This window comes from Cricetulus griseus, chromosome 2, assembly GCF_003668045.3.
Source record: "Cricetulus griseus strain 17A/GY chromosome 2, alternate assembly CriGri-PICRH-1.0, whole genome shotgun sequence".
Lineage (NCBI taxonomy): Eukaryota > Metazoa > Chordata > Mammalia > Rodentia > Cricetidae > Cricetulus > Cricetulus griseus.
Genome location: NC_048595.1, coordinates 125,319,483 through 125,335,854, shown reverse-complemented (window position 1 = coordinate 125,335,854; position 16,372 = coordinate 125,319,483). Strand labels below are relative to the sequence as shown.

The window sequence follows — 16,372 nt, the reverse complement described above, 5'->3', positions numbered from 1 at the left end:
TCCAGAGGGATGTGCTGGAATTACAGATGTGTGTGCTATTGTGGCTGCCCTTTATGATAGTCTGGGAACCTGACTGAACTCAAGTCAGGCTTGAGTGGCTAACACTGCCACTAATCCTAACCCTGAACCATCTCACCAGCCCCTATTCTATTTCCCTTTTACTATTAGTGCATGTTTGTGTACCAGAGTATACCTATAGAGTTCACAGTTGGGAAACTAGTTCTGCCATGGGATCATCAGGCTTTCATGGCAAGCACTTTTACCATTGAGCTATCTTGCTTCTGTTCCCCCATTCCTAATTTACCTGGGGCTGGAAGGCAATATTCATAGTGTTCCCTTGGTATTTTTATACTGTATCATTAAAAAACAGTTGAGATTACATAATTTCTCCCTTCCCTTTCCTCTCTCCAAGCCCTCTCATATCCCCTTCCTTTCAAATTCACAGCCTTTTAAAAAGAATTATTGCGTACATGAATGTATGTGTGTATATACAAGAACTAATAACCAGTTGGGGGGCTCTTTCCTGATGTGACTATCTTTCCCACTCTTAGGATTGAGGCCTTGTAAACTTTCCCCATCCACTTTAGCTTGTCTATTGTCCTGTTAGATTATTTTGTGAGTTTATGGGTTTCTAACACTCTTAGGAGATGCACTATCACAGAAAACTCCCTTACCCTCTGGTTCTTAAAATCTTTAAGATGATCCCTGAGCCTTAGGTGTGGGAGTTATCTTGTGGATGTATCTGTTGTTACCAGGCTCCACATCTCTATACTTTGATCAGTTGAGATTTTCTGTAATGGTTTCTGTCTGGTACAAAGAGAAGCTTTCTTGATGAGAAGTGAGGACTACACTTACTTGTGGGTATAAGGACAAATATTTAGAGTGCAGTTAGGGATTATGCTGGTTTAGTAAAGTAGCCCTGGGTAGTTGGACAGATTTCTGGTACAAGGCATGGTTTCCCTCTTGATGAATGGTGTTAGATCCAGTTAGAGAGCTGTTGGTTACTACCAAGGTATGAGTGACACTGCTGCACCTTTGAGTTATTGTGCCATGCTGGTTATTGTGGGTCATAGGTATCATAGCTAAGTAGGGCTGTGGCTTGCTTATTACTTCCTTTGTATGATGCCTTCTGGTACCATGGAAGCTAGGCCTTGAGAGGCTTTCAGGTCAGGAGACTTTGGGCCCTGTATTTGAAGTGTACTGAGTCTTGAGGAGTATATCTTACTACCTTCCATGTCTGGGAGGCAACCAAGGGCAATAGCCTATGATGTCTTTAATTTTCTGAGACAGTCTTACTATGTAGCCCTAGTGGGCCTGCAACTCAAAATGAAGATCATGCTGGCCTCAAACTTGGAGATCATCTGCCTCCTGAATGCTATGCTTAAAGGTGTATGTCACCACACATGAGCCCCCCCCCCCCCCCCCCAACTATATATTTTTAAAGTTCCTTCTCCTTTAAAGCTTCTAACTATATATCCTTATTGTCTCATTTAGCCTCCTGATTCTTCTACATAGGCTTATCTTAACCCACATTAGAGGGGTCTCGTAGCTACAGTTTTACTTACCACTTTTACACTATTCTTATTGTCAAATGTTTTCCATGGTGTTATTACTATAACCCACTCTGTCCATAGCCTCTTCTGACTTTCTTGCCTCTGTGCTTCCCTAAATTGGGTTTGTGACCCAACCCCACCCCTTCCACCCACCCTTCCTTTCCTGCTAACCCATAGCATACAGGAATTTATTTAATGTAACAAAATGTTCTTCCAGGTAATTATATCTTAGGAGATCAATGCAATAGTTAGGTTAATTTTTTCTGTAGCTCTTAAACTAATTGCATAATTCAATTTAGTTATTTTTAACTTTGACTTATTTTTTTAGCCAGACTCCTAATAACACTTTTCTGTTTTAAGATCAAAGCCATTGGCCAAACAGAATTGAATGCAAGCAACCCTGAAGAAGTACTACAGCTGGCAGCACAGAGAAGGAAAAAGAAGTTTCTACAAGCAATGGCAAAACTTTACTTTTAAGCAGTTAGTTACTTTTTTAAACTTTTATTTTTTAAACATGGGCTAAAAGTAAACAGTATTAAAAGATTAAGTTTGTATAATACATATGTACACTTAGTGGTGTTTTCTTTTCAGACAAAAACTGAAAGTAGTTTTATAAACAAAAACTATACAAAAACTTAACAAATTAACATATAGTTTACAATTTCTTCAAAGAGAGAAAAGGTTCACATGTCTGGTAACCTGGCACTCTGGTATCACTTTTGTTCTAATGAAACTGACTTTTGGGCCCAAATTTCCTTTTCAAAGGCTAACTTAAAATATTTAATGTATAAGTAGCTATTGTATATACAGTAAGTTTAAATAAATAGATTTCTAGGAGTCAGTATACATTTAATATTTTTTCTGCCATAGAAAATAGAATTTTAGGTCACATAAGTTTTACCATGTTGACACGGTCCTCATCTCATAATATAGGGCTTAAAAATAGACTGACAGTTTTCCAAACATAAAGCCTTAGTCATATAACACTTCAAAATACTTAAGGATAGCTTAGTGTAATAAAGTGACTTTCTAATGTAGTTTGCAAATGCATTAAAGTTTCACTCAGATTGTGATACATGAAAAGATTATAAAGGAAACTTTAGCTAAAGTACAAACCCCTATAGAAGCCAAAGCATTTATCTTGTTTATAATTTCTTTGGTTCTCCCATTGTTTAGAGCAGTTTAAACATTTGGTTCAATGCCACTGATTAAGAAATATGGCAAGGCAAACAAACTAGTTAAAAACAGATTGAACTTCACCATTTGTAAATATTCAAGTTTTGTCACTGTTACAAACAGCTTTAGATAAATTAGTCACTTTATTACAAAACAATCTTTGTAAATAGGTTTAAATTTCATTTTCAAAAGACAAATTGCACCATTCAAGAGTATAGGAATTTAAGAATCTAAAATCTAGTTTTAGAGTTCTGTGTAGGCTTATGTATCCTTTAAGTAGTTTAGTCCATATTCCAATGATAAAATTCCTAGTTTACCAAGAGAAACACAGTAACACTGGACTGTAAAGAAACACAATAACAAACAGAAACTGCTACAGCATAAATTGTTTCTGGCTTCTATCCACTGTCCTTGGGAGTGAAGTCGCCTCTGTAAACAAATCCTCTTTTAAATGGAGGAAATTTTCTTAGTGCCAATCTTTTTGTGAAGTTTTTTTGTTCTTTTGTAGTGCCGAGTATTGAACCCAAGGCTTCATGCATCCTAGGCATTTAGTGCCAAATTGATGTAGTTTTTAAATAAAAGAATGGCAGTGTAACTCCTCAGTAGGCAAGGATAGCCACAGCACTACTTTCCTGTAACTTACTCATGTGTATGAACCTCTATCCAGTATTTGCTCAATTCCAATTTGTTGTTAACTTCAGTGTTTTAATGGTGGTTTCTCAGTACTCTTCGGTGGTGTCATGATGCCTCCATTACACACTGGTGACAACTGCCCTCCTTTTCTGAAGGTGTTCACGTAGTTTACTTCATTCTGTACATGTGAAGGAATTATTCAATAATTAACAGCTAAATAGATGTAATATATACTTTTATATCTACAATATACATACACATACACATAAATATCTCAGATATATACCTACTTGTTTGAGACTCTCCAAGCCTAATTTAGAGTCTACCTTAGGCCAGTTGTTTAATCCCAACACTCAGGTGGCAGAGGCAGATGGATCTATATGAATTTGAGGCCAGCCTGGTTTATTTAGCTAATTCTAATAAGGCCCTGTTTCAAAACAACAACAAACAAAAACATTTTTAATTTCTTATCTGGACTGCTGGTCTTGATTTTGAGCTGCTTCACAGTAATCTTTTCCTTGAGACAGTCTTACTATGTGGCCCTAGGTGGTCTTGATCCTCCTGCCTCAGGCTTCCCATTGTTAAGATTATAGGCCTGTGCCAACAAGCTTGCCTTAATTTTATTATCTCCTTCACATTTTAAAATCAACATGACTGTTACTTTCCCCTTTATCATCCTATGTAACTGTCTGAAGTAGTAGTCTACAATGTCCTCTCCATCTCTTGCAAGACTTGACTAGATGGCAAGACTTAAACAGTGAAAGATTTTAAATTAAAGTTTAAATTAAAACAAGTCCCCAAATTAAAAAACCGTACCAGCAAAGCCAAATAATTCGTGTGTGTCTGGATATTATGTCTGTCTTCCATGGGTATCTTCTTAAAAGTCTTCAGCTTCACTGGACTTACACTTTTTACTACACTGACAAAAGGCACCATCCAGTCTACACATTCTGAAATGTCATCCCATTCCAAACCTAGATTTAAAAAGTTAATAAAATGTTAAATTATGTAACAGAAACGATCTTAATATGCCCAATGTACTTTGTTCTTCCATTTTTTAAAAGATTTATTTATTATATATATATATAGTGTTCTGTCTGCATGTATCCCTGCAGGCCAGAAGAGGGCACCAGATCTCATTACAGATGGTTGTGAGCCATCATGTGGTTGCTGGGAACTAAACTCAGGACCTTGAGAAGACCAGCTAGTGTTCCTAACCACTGAGCCATCTCTCCAGGCCCCCACTTCCAATTTTTAGGTCCTTTAAAAACTTAACAGAAATGATCACACATTTATCAAACTTTTTTATGACGGTAAAGCTGAAAGAACACATAGCTTTCTCAAGGCTCATTCTGAAGCCCAGGTTGGCTGCCCTCCTGATTCAGCTTCCCAAGTGTTGGGGTTATAAGCTTGTGCCTCTCACCTGACTCTGTAAAGTGTTTTTAGGTTTATAATTTTGTGAGTCTGTGCACAAGTGTCCACAGAGATCAGAAGAGGGCATCAGATGCCCTGGAGCTAGAGTTATGGGTGGTTGTGAACCACCTGATATGGGGTTAGGAACCAAACCTTGGTCTTCTAAAAGAAGTATGTGCTGTTAACCACCGAGCCATCTTTCTAGGCCCGCTTCAGAGCTTTTTAACCTACACACACATATTAGTACAAAGTAGAATTGTGCTTATTTGCTTCAAATGAATTTAATAAATTTAATTTCCATTGTATTAGTTTGCTTGTGGAGAGACCCTAAGGGCTTTAAAGTACTTCTAACAGAAAAATAATCAGTAAATTATTAAATTGTGTGCTTGATAAGGTATTAAAGTCCCTGTAGTTCCATTAAAAGAGAACAGGTAAGAAGTGAACAATAGGCCAGGCAGTGGTCCCAGCACTTGGGAGGCAGAGGCAGGCGGATCTCTGTGAGTTTGAGACCACACTGGTCTATGAGAGCTAGTTCCAGGACAGCCTCCAAAGCCACAGAGAAACCCTGTCTCCAAAAACAAAAACAAAAACAAAAACAAAAACAAAAAAAAAAAAAGAGAAGTGAACAATAGTCATACCTGAGGCTTTCTTAACTACTTCAATGGAGGTAAAATGGCACAAAGCAGCAGCTGCCAGAATTCTGTATTGGAATTCTAATGAGTCAATGGCGAGGATACACAGATCTAAAAGCTAATAAAGAAAAAGTATAAGTAATTTAAGAGATGAGTATGTCCCTACTTTGTAGATCATATACCATGACTGCTAACTCTAAGGTAAATGAATAAGCAACCATCTAGTCTCAGGATTGCAGGGGAGGGAGCAAAAACCAGGATAGCACTGTAGGAACATAGTGATAATGTATTAGCAGGGTGTGTACTTCATCTAGACTGGGAAAAGCTAACAAAGCCTTCTAAATTAGGTTAATAAGCCAGGCAGAAAGATTGGTGGACAGAGAAATGTTTGAGATAGAAGAATATTACCAAATGTAATAGTTTTTATTATGAAATAAGCAAGAAATACCTTCCTTCATTAGCCAAGTGAGCAGTTGAAGGCAAATAAAGCTAGAAGGTTAAGTTGTAAAGACCTTTTAGAAGTTAGATCACTACTACTTAAACTTATTTTAACTACTGTTAAGATTCTAAATCTAGGAAAAAGGACAGTAAAATGGACAAACTAGAATGCAATAATCTTAGCAGCAACTAGAGTTAAGTAGTATCATCTTGGTAATGCAAGAACCCAAAAAGCAGCAATTGGAATGATGTAAAGGCTAGATTGTTTCAAAGATTTAAGGTGATTGCTGTTCAGTAAATAAAACTTAGTTTTTGTACTCATCAGGCAAGAAAGTGGTATAAACTGGAGGAGAGTTGGAAGTGAAATACTACAACAAATTGAATAAGATAAGTGTTTTGGAATTTGGATGTTTCTGGATTTAAGTATTTACACGTGTGAGAAGTTGGGATTCATGTCAAAACTCCATTCACTTACACATACCTTATATACATACATATTCAGCTTTATAGAATATTTTTAGTGTGCCTGTTCTTTGTGACCAATTACTGAAGTGTGGAAGTTTTCATTCAAAAATTCCAATTTCAGAGTATTTTCAACATTTTGGAATAGGGATATTCAAAAGTATATACTAGAAACATTCCACAACTTTGTTGGCTAACAGATTTAAAACCCAAGCTCTAACCCATATGACTTAATACTCATCGAAATTCAATTTCCCATCCTACATTGAATAAAACTGTAGATTTTTTTCACACTTATATATGGTAGAACTCCAGCCTTCAGATCTTACTTATTTAAAAAGAATGGGATCCTCAATCTCTACAGTCATTTTGTTAGAATGCCTGTTATATGCTGGCCTAGGAAAATTTTAATTAGAATTAAATAACAGCAGGTTGGGCATAGTGGTACAATGCTATCTTTAAACCCAGCACTTGGGAGGCAGAGACAGGTGGATCTCTGAGTTCAAGGCCAGCCTGGTTTTCAGAGAAAAGTGCCAGGACAGCCAGGGCTACATAGAAGAACCCTATCTGGAAAAACAAAAACAAAATAGCCTCTCCTGCCCCCAAAACCCCAAAGACAACTAGTTGATACCATTTTTGCCCCATTTTATATCAAAAGGGCATTTTACTCCAACCCCAAACCCTAAAAATGGAAATTCTTATAAAAGTTTAAGATTTTCTTCTCTAGAATTATTAAGCAATGTTAAGTATTAGGGACAGAATTTTATGGGTCAAAATTTTTTTGTCAACTAAGATGTAAGTTGGTATGCCATATCATTGTGTAGTCCAGGACTTATATATACACTAAATAAATCTGTAATCAACAATAACATTAGCTATGTTCAGTAACAGGGTCAGTACCTGAGCTATCTGGATGAATGTCTCCTGAGAATATTGAGGTAGAAGAACCTTAGGAACATCTTTAACAGCATCAACTTGGAGAAAAAGATTCAACCAGGAAATGACTGTTACAGGACAAAGTTCCCATTTTAAAGCCTGTCAATGAAATTTTAAAAATTCCCATTAATAACTACACACACACACACACACACACACACACACACACACACACACACACACACAGAGTATACATAGAGTTCAGAGGTTAATTCCCTTACCAATCACCAATCAATAGCAATATATGCTGCATTAATCTTTTAGAATTCTATGCCCAGGTTAAAACATCGATTTTGGCTCTTTTTAACAGTTTGTTCAAAAATCATATTTATTTTGGGTGTAGGCACATGTGTGACTTGCATGTGGAAGTCAGAGGACTTTGTACACTATGTGAGTCCCCTAGGAATCAAAATGTTGTCATCTCATTGCCCCTAAGTTTGGCTCTTTGCTATATCCAAAGTTCACTCATAACTATATATCACAAAGCTGCAATTAAGAAAGCACACTGATTGTTATTACCTTTAATATAGAGAGTTCCATCTTTAAGATATCTACTTCACTGCAAGCACCATCAGTGACATAAGCAAACTCTTGGAGTTTGGGAGCGTAGATTTCCTTTAATTTAAAATTTTTTTATTAGGCATTGTAAATAAAAAAAGAATTACATACAGACTATATATATGTACACTTCAGTTTTAAGGACAGCTTTACAAAGTGATTATAAATCAAAACCAGTGTTTTTTATTTTTTGTATGTAGTTATCTGTGGCTAGCTATTGTACTGATTATCAAGATTTATTTTTCTAGAGTTGACTTTGTATTTTAGTTAATAATCAATGCATATCTTAATCTGTTACAATAACCTTTTTAATATTGTCTAGTCTGGTGGTCAGACCAAAACAAGACACTCTGCAAATAAACTGGGGTGTGGCTCCTTTGGTTGAGCTCTTGCCTTATGTGTAGGAAGTCTTAGCACTGCATATAGGCCTGCCTGTAATCCTTGGTAAGTGGAGGCAGCAAGATCAAGGTCATCTTCCAGCTTAGGCCACTCAAAGCAACAAAAGTAAGTTCTAGTAACTAAACACATTAACTTAGTATGAAAGTATATTTGTGAAAATATACTTGGTTTATGATTGCTTTGGTAACACGTAATCTTAAAAAAAAAAAAAAAAAAAAAAAAAAACAAGGCCAGATGTGATAATACACATTTTTAATTCTAGCAAAGAGATAGGGTCAGGCAAATCTCTTTGAGGTCTCTGTACTAAGTTCCAGGCCAGCCAGTGCTACACTGGGAGACCCTGGGCTCAATCTCCAGTATAGCAAGGGGCAGGAGGAGAGGATTCTTTTGTTTAATGGCAAATTTGTCTTGAAAGTCCCAAGGATTAGAAATTATCAGAGGCTTAGAAACCTGGCTCATGGCAGCAAACTAAAGACTATGATTTTAATATACAAAGGTGCCTGAAACAATAGGACAGGCTGATTCTAAAAAGTGATATGCCATATGTTGCAGAACTGGGAGATAACTTAAAAAGCTTAGAAGGCATACTTAGAAAAATATACTTTGGGATATTAATGTGCTCATAATGGTACCAGCTGTAGAGAACATTGGTAACAACCAAATAGTCTATTAAAAAGTAAAAGATGGCAATTACGTATTTTAAAAGTTTGAGGCAATAGTTTTCTCCTAACATGACACCAACATTAGACAGGAAAATTTTTGCTTGATAGACTATTATTCTTAAACAAAATAACATTTCTTTCATTTGATTGTTTAATTTTTAAAGACCATTCTTTTGAACCCATGTGCTATATAACTTTGTAAAAACCCTGATAGTTTATCTGGTGAAATGAGCCATATTATTTCAACATTTAAACTAGAGACTAATATAGACAAACTATATAAACCAGAGACTAAAATTAAGACCTATGATAATTTCTTCTTCTGCTAATGAAACAATTCCTATTCCTATTAAAGATTTAATACAGAAAATGATAGTAACCTGAGATTAATGTGTTCATTTAGAAACCAGGTTTACAATAAATATATCTGTATGAAATTTAAGAACTTACCTCAAGTTTAGAAGCAATGAACAATGAGGTAATCCCAATGAGTTGAAGCATATTTTTATTTACATCTTTCTGTGTCAACATAAATCTGTCAAAAAAGTCTTGGGCAAGGTAAAATGTCTCCCTATGAAGTGTGTATACTTCACAAACCTGAAGGATAAAATATTCAAATATCATCTCTAGAGCTTTTCCAAAGTATAAAGTCATCTTTATTATACCAAATTATGGACTGCTTTGAGGCTAATATATTAACACAATGGAGGGATTAGTATGTATGGCTAGTGAGCCCATTATCATCCTCATGCTCCTAATTTTACAGCTTTGCCTTTTCATATTTTTTGTAGGCTAATATAGAAACATTGGTCATAAAATCTTTTCATGATTTTGATTTACTGGTAATTGCCCTCATTTTCATATTAATAAATATTGCCATTCCCACACTTAAAGATTTTAACTTTCAAAGTTAGTCCATGAAATGGGTGCCATTATCTCCTTTTTGGAAACGAGTAAACAGAAACAATAACAGATGAGTTTAAAACAAGCACTGAGTATATTAAGAACTATTCTGTTCCTATCCAGGAATGACACCTGGTGAATGGCTCAGTAGCAAAGAGCTTGTACTGGTTCCTGGAATCAGAATCTAGGCAGCTTATCACTGCTTATAACTTCAGTACTAGATCTGATGCCCACTTCAGGAGAGATGTTGCATTTTTTTTCAACAATGAACTTATTTTTACATTCATACAAAGTAAAAACTTTAATTAATAGAATTCTGATTTATTGATGCCATTATAACTAGATATTCAGAAATAGACCGTATGTTCAATTTCAGATCCCCCAAATGAAAAAAAAGCAAACTCTATTGTTTCCTTTCCATGCTGTTAATGGATAATCTCACGGACAATGACCTGATAACACAACCTCATTTTATAGTCTTGGAAACATTTCTGATAAGTTCTGAGATCTACCATGTTTACCTACCAGAAGGTCCACCCAGTCTTCCTCCCTTAGAATAAATCTACAACTTCCCCCTAATGTTAGGGATCAAACCCAGAGCTTCACTGTGCTGGGTAAGCATTGGCCACTAAGCCCCTTAAATTTATTTTGAGATAATATAACCTGTACTGGCTTGCTTGAAACTTGTAAATCCTCCTGCCACAATCCATCATCTCCTATCAGACTACAAAGCAAATATCCAGGGGTGGAAGAAAATCAGTTTAACATCAAATAATTGTTTCCTCAGCAGTAATTTGAGGGACCTATAATAATCCAGAGACGGTGAATGGACCCAAATAATAAAAAAAAAATGTTTGCATGAATTTAGAGATTTCAGGCTTACTGATACTCCCTTTAGCCCTAACCTTTCTGCCTCAGCCTTTGTGGGTTGCAGGCATATACAACAGAAGTATAGTGTATTTCTGAAAGGAAGCTAAATGGGACTTAGAGGACTTGGGGCCTCTGGGTATCCAAAACTTCTTGGCTTAGGATTCATGATTTGGCTTTGATAATGCAGAAAAAGGATGTCCAAGGGCCTTGAAGTCTAAGCTGGTTCTTTGTCTGCTTGTATTCAAAACCTAGTCAACTATACATTCTATCACCTTTAGTACCCTCAAGTAGAACCAAACCTGGCAGGTTGGGGATTTCTGATTGTGGTTTGGGTTGGATCACAGAAGGTATATTCTTGGGATTTTACTCTCTGCTTTGGTACTGAGGACACACTACCATTAGCTATGCTCCAATTCCTGGTTTTACCCTTAAGAAAGGTAGCTGGTCTGGGGTTGTAGTTCAGTGCTGGCCTAACACACAAAGGCCCTAAGTTCAATCCCCAGCACTACAAGGAAAAAAAAAAATCAAGTCATATTCTACTTTAGGTGCTACAAATTAGTTTGTGCCCTACAAAAGGTAGTTTCCTGGTACTGGATAGCATGGCCTGAAGTCACATGGAAAGCACTACCCATCCAAATACTTTTCCATTATAGACAAAAAGAAATTTCTAATTTTTGAACATACCTCTAAAAGCCAGTCTAAAAGTATTGACCTCATCTGTGGTTCCAGGTCAGAATGCAGAACTTCAAAATGTTTGTCATGCACGTATCTGCTCTCCTTTTGTAGCATGTTTAGCCAAACCTCCTGTGAACACCCCCAGCTACATGGGGGAGGGGGACACATAATTGATACCTTGTCATCTATACAAGTTTGGTTTACAATAGCATAACCCCACATTTCAAACTTCCAACTCCAACTTCAAATTACACACTGAAAAAAGTAGCTCTTGGCATCAACTCGAAAGATTTCCACTTTATTGGTAAATTTCAGGAATACTGTATAATCCTTATAATTTTTAAAAGTTACGATTTAAGGTACCATTTAAAAGCAAACTAGAAAAAATTTAAAATAGATTATCTCAATGATTAAGTCCCAACACTTAAAAATATATCAGCAGCAGCACTTATGTATCAGTATCATTTATAATGGGGTTAAGGTGGAACAAAGTAGTAGGTGCATGAGGACGATTTATTATGTATTTGACTATTAATTTGCTTATTCAAGTTAAATGTCAATTACTACATAAATATTTTTTATAAGCTATACCTCTTAGTCATATCATATCTGATAGTAACCTTGGTAAGGAATAAGTGGCGTTGATAAGTCAATTGAAAATGTTCCCATTTTTATTTAAGCTACATTTAAAAAGTAGTTCAGTTCTTCGTAGTCTGGGTTTTAAATATATCACTGGCTATCACTTGAAAATATTGTCTCATGTAGAATGATACCTGTTTTTCAGTAAGGGAAGTATTAAAAAAACCAAGTCTCCCTATTTTATAATGGAGTCAAAAGAAAATACATGGCATTATTTTAATTCTGTTTTAACTTTTGATATGAAATTACTGGAAAAATTTTACCTTAAATCTGGCAGAGGTGAAGGATTAATAAAAAGATTTTTAAATCTGTAATTTGTAAATCTAGAGAAGTCACTTGTTTCTATTTCTTTATGGGGCGTTTCAATGATAATGCAAGGACTGATTCCTCCAGACAGTACAGGTGGCCAACAATTCTGTCATTTCAAAAAAGAAAGAGAAAAAGTTATTAGTCTATCTGGAAACCATAGCTTTTGTTCTTCAAATGACGGCCAATTAGATATCCATATTAAAATTTTAAAGCCATACAATTCATACCAGTCTTCATAAATTAGATAGCAAATCCTGGTAATACAAGATATTAAGTATTGAAATAATGAATGCATTTGTAGAGTAAAATAATTTTTAAAAAATTGTTGAAATTCTCTGGATTTAGAAATTTTAGCAGGACAACCTCCAAAGTCACAGAGAAACCCTGTCTTGAAAAACCAAAAAAAAAAAAAAAAAAAAAAAAAAAAAAATTTAGCAAGGATACTTTTTAAAAATAAAAGCTCTTTTCTAACAGTTGAGAAAACTCACTTAGAGGATCTTTTTGAAAAAATTATTGTCTCCAAGTGAACACATAGGAAGAAGGGTAGCAAAAGGCTCCTGCCAGGCTGTCAGTGATCTCACATCCTTTTTTATGCCAACTCGGTAGCTATTAGGACCCTCCAACTGTAGTCTGAAAGTGAACAAAGAGCTGTATATAGGCGGGCCCTGATATACCAGCCAGCTCCAAAAGGGAGGGATTTACAAAAAGGAACCAGCTGCTTCTAGGCCAACTACACTGCAGCTGTAGTATTCAGGCACATATGAAACCCCTTCCTGTTAACCTCGAAGATCATCACAAGTGTCAGAGGAATCTTCCTACTGTAACCCACCCAGTCCACGTCTGCATTACCCTGATCTCATACTGATGCTTCTTGGTGATCTCCTCTTTTCTTTTTTTGACATCCTGGAGAATAGAAAAGACCATTGTAAACTAAGGTCTCGGCAAGGAATTTCCTCCCTTCCTCCCTTATTTTCCTTAAATCACCTGTGCTGTTTTTCTCTTCTTGGCCTGAATTATCTGGACTTCTTGCGGAGAGTCTGGCTGGTTGGGCTGGGCATGCTGCTGCTTAGCTTGTAAACGGCTACTGTGATGAATTTTAGAAAGGAAGTTTAATTAGTAGTCATGTATTTCAAAGGCATGGGCTAATTTTGAAACATGCCTCCAAAACTAACAGTGTTACCTGCGTCTCGACATTCTCTTCTTTGAGGCCTATGAAAACTCTAAATGGGGGAGAAGAAGAACCAAAATCAACAACAGTCATTCATATTCTCCAAGTGCTAATCAAAATTGATTCAGAAATTAACAGCTAACGTTACTAGCTGTTAAAAAAAAAACACGCTATCTTCTGAAATACATTAGTTATCTATCTCATAGTAATTTTACATACATGCCATCATTTCATCAACTGAACAGACACTCGGAAAGTAAGTGCGTTCAGTAATTTGCCAAGTTCCCCAGCAGCACCCTTCAGATGAATTTTTTTTCGGCCATTCACGCATTTCCCTGTACATGCAGGGTGGGAAAGGCACGTCCGGGCCTCGGCCCGCCAGGCGCCTGGAGGAGCCTCCAAGAGCGGGCTCTGGAGAAGCCGGTTCCGCGCCAATTTGGAGAGCCGCAGTGGCGGGGAAGCAGGGGGTGGAGGGAACCGAGTCTGGTGTCACGTCCTCCAGGCTCCCTTCTCTCCTTCCCAGCCCCACCCGGCAGGCAGTGCCGCTTGCAGGGGCGACAGGACCCCAATTTCAGAAGAGCAAAAGGAAAAAAAAAAACGGGGGGGATTAAATGAGGAAACTCTGTTCAAGTATTTTCCCCCGTAAAAGGATCCACACCTCCATCCTCTCGCGCGGGAGACCTTCCCAAAATGAGGGTGGTCTGAAAGGCTTTTCCGTGGCCTCTCACTTGGGGGTACCCTCCATCCCCGACCTCTCCTTGGCCCCCTGACAAGGATCCTGACAGGGACCGACCTCAGGAACCCATTAACCCCAGGCTCCTAGCCCTTCGTCCTCCCCCTCCCCCCCCCCGTTTCTCCTCTCCCATGGCTCCCGCCAGCCGGGGTTCCCTTCCCTCCCGCATCCCCTGTACTCAGCACCTCCTCACCGCCAGACCCTCTACAGCTCGGCTCAGCTGGCGCCGGCGCCAACTCAATATATAGGCCGGGCCGGGACCGCCCCGCACGCATGCGCCGCAGACTGACACCTCGGCCGGCGCCTTCCCCTCCCCCTCCCGCGCAGCTCGCTCGCCCGCGCGCGCCGCGCCCTGCCCTCAGTGCGCGCGGGCGGGCGCCGAGTGGCCGCAGGGCTGCCCTCCCGGCCTGTGCTGCTCCTCCCCTCGGCGCTTCACCTGCGCGCGCCGCGGCTGCTGCTGTGGAGACTCCTCCCCCGGGTCGGTCCCCCCATACGGGCTCCCGCATGCCCTGCCGCTCGCTCCTCTCCCTTTCCGCGATGGCTCTCGGATGCCGAGGAGTCAGGCAGCGCCTCAGCTCGGCATTTCAGGGGAGGGGACACGGGATCGCCCGGGCCTCGGGAAACCCGCGTCTTACCCGGACGCGGGGAGCGGGAGCCGAGGGCCCGCCCCTCCGGGAGGAGCGAGGCGGCGGCTCCGGAGCCGGCCAATGGCGAGAGAGGACGGCGGCACAACGTGGAGCGCTCGCGGAATGTAAACACGCCGGAGCTCGCGGGCCGCCACGTGCGGAGCCGGAGCCGGAGCCGGAGCCATGCGCCGGGGGACGAGCAGCTCGTCCTGCCCGGGCAGCCGCGCACGGGAAGGTGTCCCGGCCGCTGGATGAGGTACGTGTCAGCCCTGCCCTCCCGACCCGCCGTCCCGCCACTCGGCCCTTGCCTGCGGCTCCCTCGCATACCCCGGCGGGAAACCCTGGCGCCGCGCCCTTCCCTTCTGGTCCCGGACTCCTGTTCCGGGCACTGACCACCTCTCGAGACGGAAGCGGGAGCTGTCCCCATCCGCACGAGTGCCGGCTCTCTGGGGACCCGGCCAAAGGCCAGGACGGGCCGCACCACGTGTGCGCCCCGCCCCGCCCCGCCCTGCCCCGCCGCCAGCGCGCCCTGCGGAGCCCGCGCGAACGGTCTGCGCGGAGAGCCTCCCGCCCCGCCCGCCCGCCCGCCCCGCCAGCCAGCCATCCATCCATCCGGCCTGTGAGCGCTGCTGGGACGTGGCGGGCCGCGCCGAACCTCGATCCGGGTATTTCAGCTCAGCTCCCGCCACCTCTCAGACGCCCCGCACATCTACGGGCCGGTGTGCGGTGGCATCCCCTCACAGCCCGGTGGCGGGCCGCCGCTCCGGGAACAAAGACCGCCGGGCGGTCCTCCGGCTTCGTCAGGGCGAGCTGGTGCGAGGGCGCCAAGGCCAGCCGCCGCGCGGGCCGCCCTTCCCGAGATGCACATGGAGGCCGCGGCCCCGGACGACCTTTTGTGCCTCTCTGCGCTTGAGCCTCTGGGAGCCTGGGAAGGGCCCCCGCAGAGGACCCTTTTCACACACCTTTCGATTCCCAGGACAGTTTCTTACACCGGCAAAAGCCCCCTTTCCCAGATTGACATGTAGGCGACAGAATCAGAGAGAGGCACAAGAAAGTTCTAGGCCTAAGAAAGTTCCAACAACCAATAATGTTTACCATGGCTCTTGAGTTGCCTCCTTTTGCAGTTGCCGTCATCTTGTACAGATTAGAGATCTAACCTGTGGTGGCAAGAAAGCAGAAGGGACTTAGTGAATATCTTTCAATAAATGTGTTAAATGAGTATGAGCTAAACAGATGGCCTCAGCCCCTAGTGAGTTCAAGACCAACCTAAGTTATGTGTGACACTGTCCTAAAAAACCCAAACTGGTGGCCTGTGTGGGTGAACTTGATCAAGATATACTAAATGTTGTTAACATGGAGTTGGTCTTAGAGTATCATTTGCTGAGCCAAATAAGTTATTGTAAATAAGTCATTAGAATTGTGATCATATCCTGAACTATTACGTGAGCAGAGTAGCTGTAGTGAAAGCAAAATCAGGATGATTCTCTTGGGTATACACCCAAAGGAAATGAGTCAACAGAAAGCAGAGGTACCAAGCTGGGCAATGGTGGCACTCGAATTTAATCCCAACACTTGGGAGTCATCGAC

General features: G+C 40.5%; 2 protein-coding genes across 8 annotated transcripts in view; one reads left to right on the top strand and one right to left on the bottom strand.

Moving 5' to 3' along the window:
- Ints8 (integrator complex subunit 8) overlaps positions 1-2,114 on the top strand; it is a 50,460-nt gene extending 48,346 nt beyond the window's left edge. Inside the window, exon 27 of the mRNA XM_027403500.2 lies at positions 1,914-2,114. Within this exon, the coding sequence (XP_027259301.1) occupies positions 1,914-2,030 (117 nt within the window). The 3' untranslated portion in view covers positions 2,031-2,114. The remainder of the gene's footprint in view (positions 1-1,913) is intronic.
- Positions 2,039-15,226, bottom strand: Ccne2 (cyclin E2). 7 transcript variants are annotated; one of them, XM_027403503.2, is made up of 12 exons: positions 15,113-15,226; positions 13,439-13,478; positions 13,243-13,342; positions 13,108-13,161; positions 12,213-12,364; positions 11,320-11,455; positions 9,313-9,459; positions 7,763-7,858; positions 7,208-7,342; positions 5,414-5,525; positions 4,179-4,336; positions 2,039-3,540 (listed from the first exon to the last, which is right to left on the bottom strand). In XM_027403503.2, the coding sequence occupies exons 2-12, from the start codon at positions 13,450-13,452 to the stop codon at positions 3,427-3,429; spliced, it is 1,218 nt and encodes a 405-aa protein (XP_027259304.1). In that variant the 5' UTR covers positions 13,453-13,478; positions 15,113-15,226; the 3' UTR covers positions 2,039-3,426. The 7 variants fall into 7 exon arrangements, with proteins under 7 accessions (XP_027259304.1, XP_027259307.1, XP_027259303.1 ...); XM_027403506.2 differs by having other exon boundaries at positions 13,243-13,339; positions 15,113-15,217; XM_027403502.2 differs by lacking the exon at positions 15,113-15,226 and adding an exon at positions 14,596-14,735.
- Between the last annotated feature and the right edge of the window lie 1,146 nt (positions 15,227-16,372).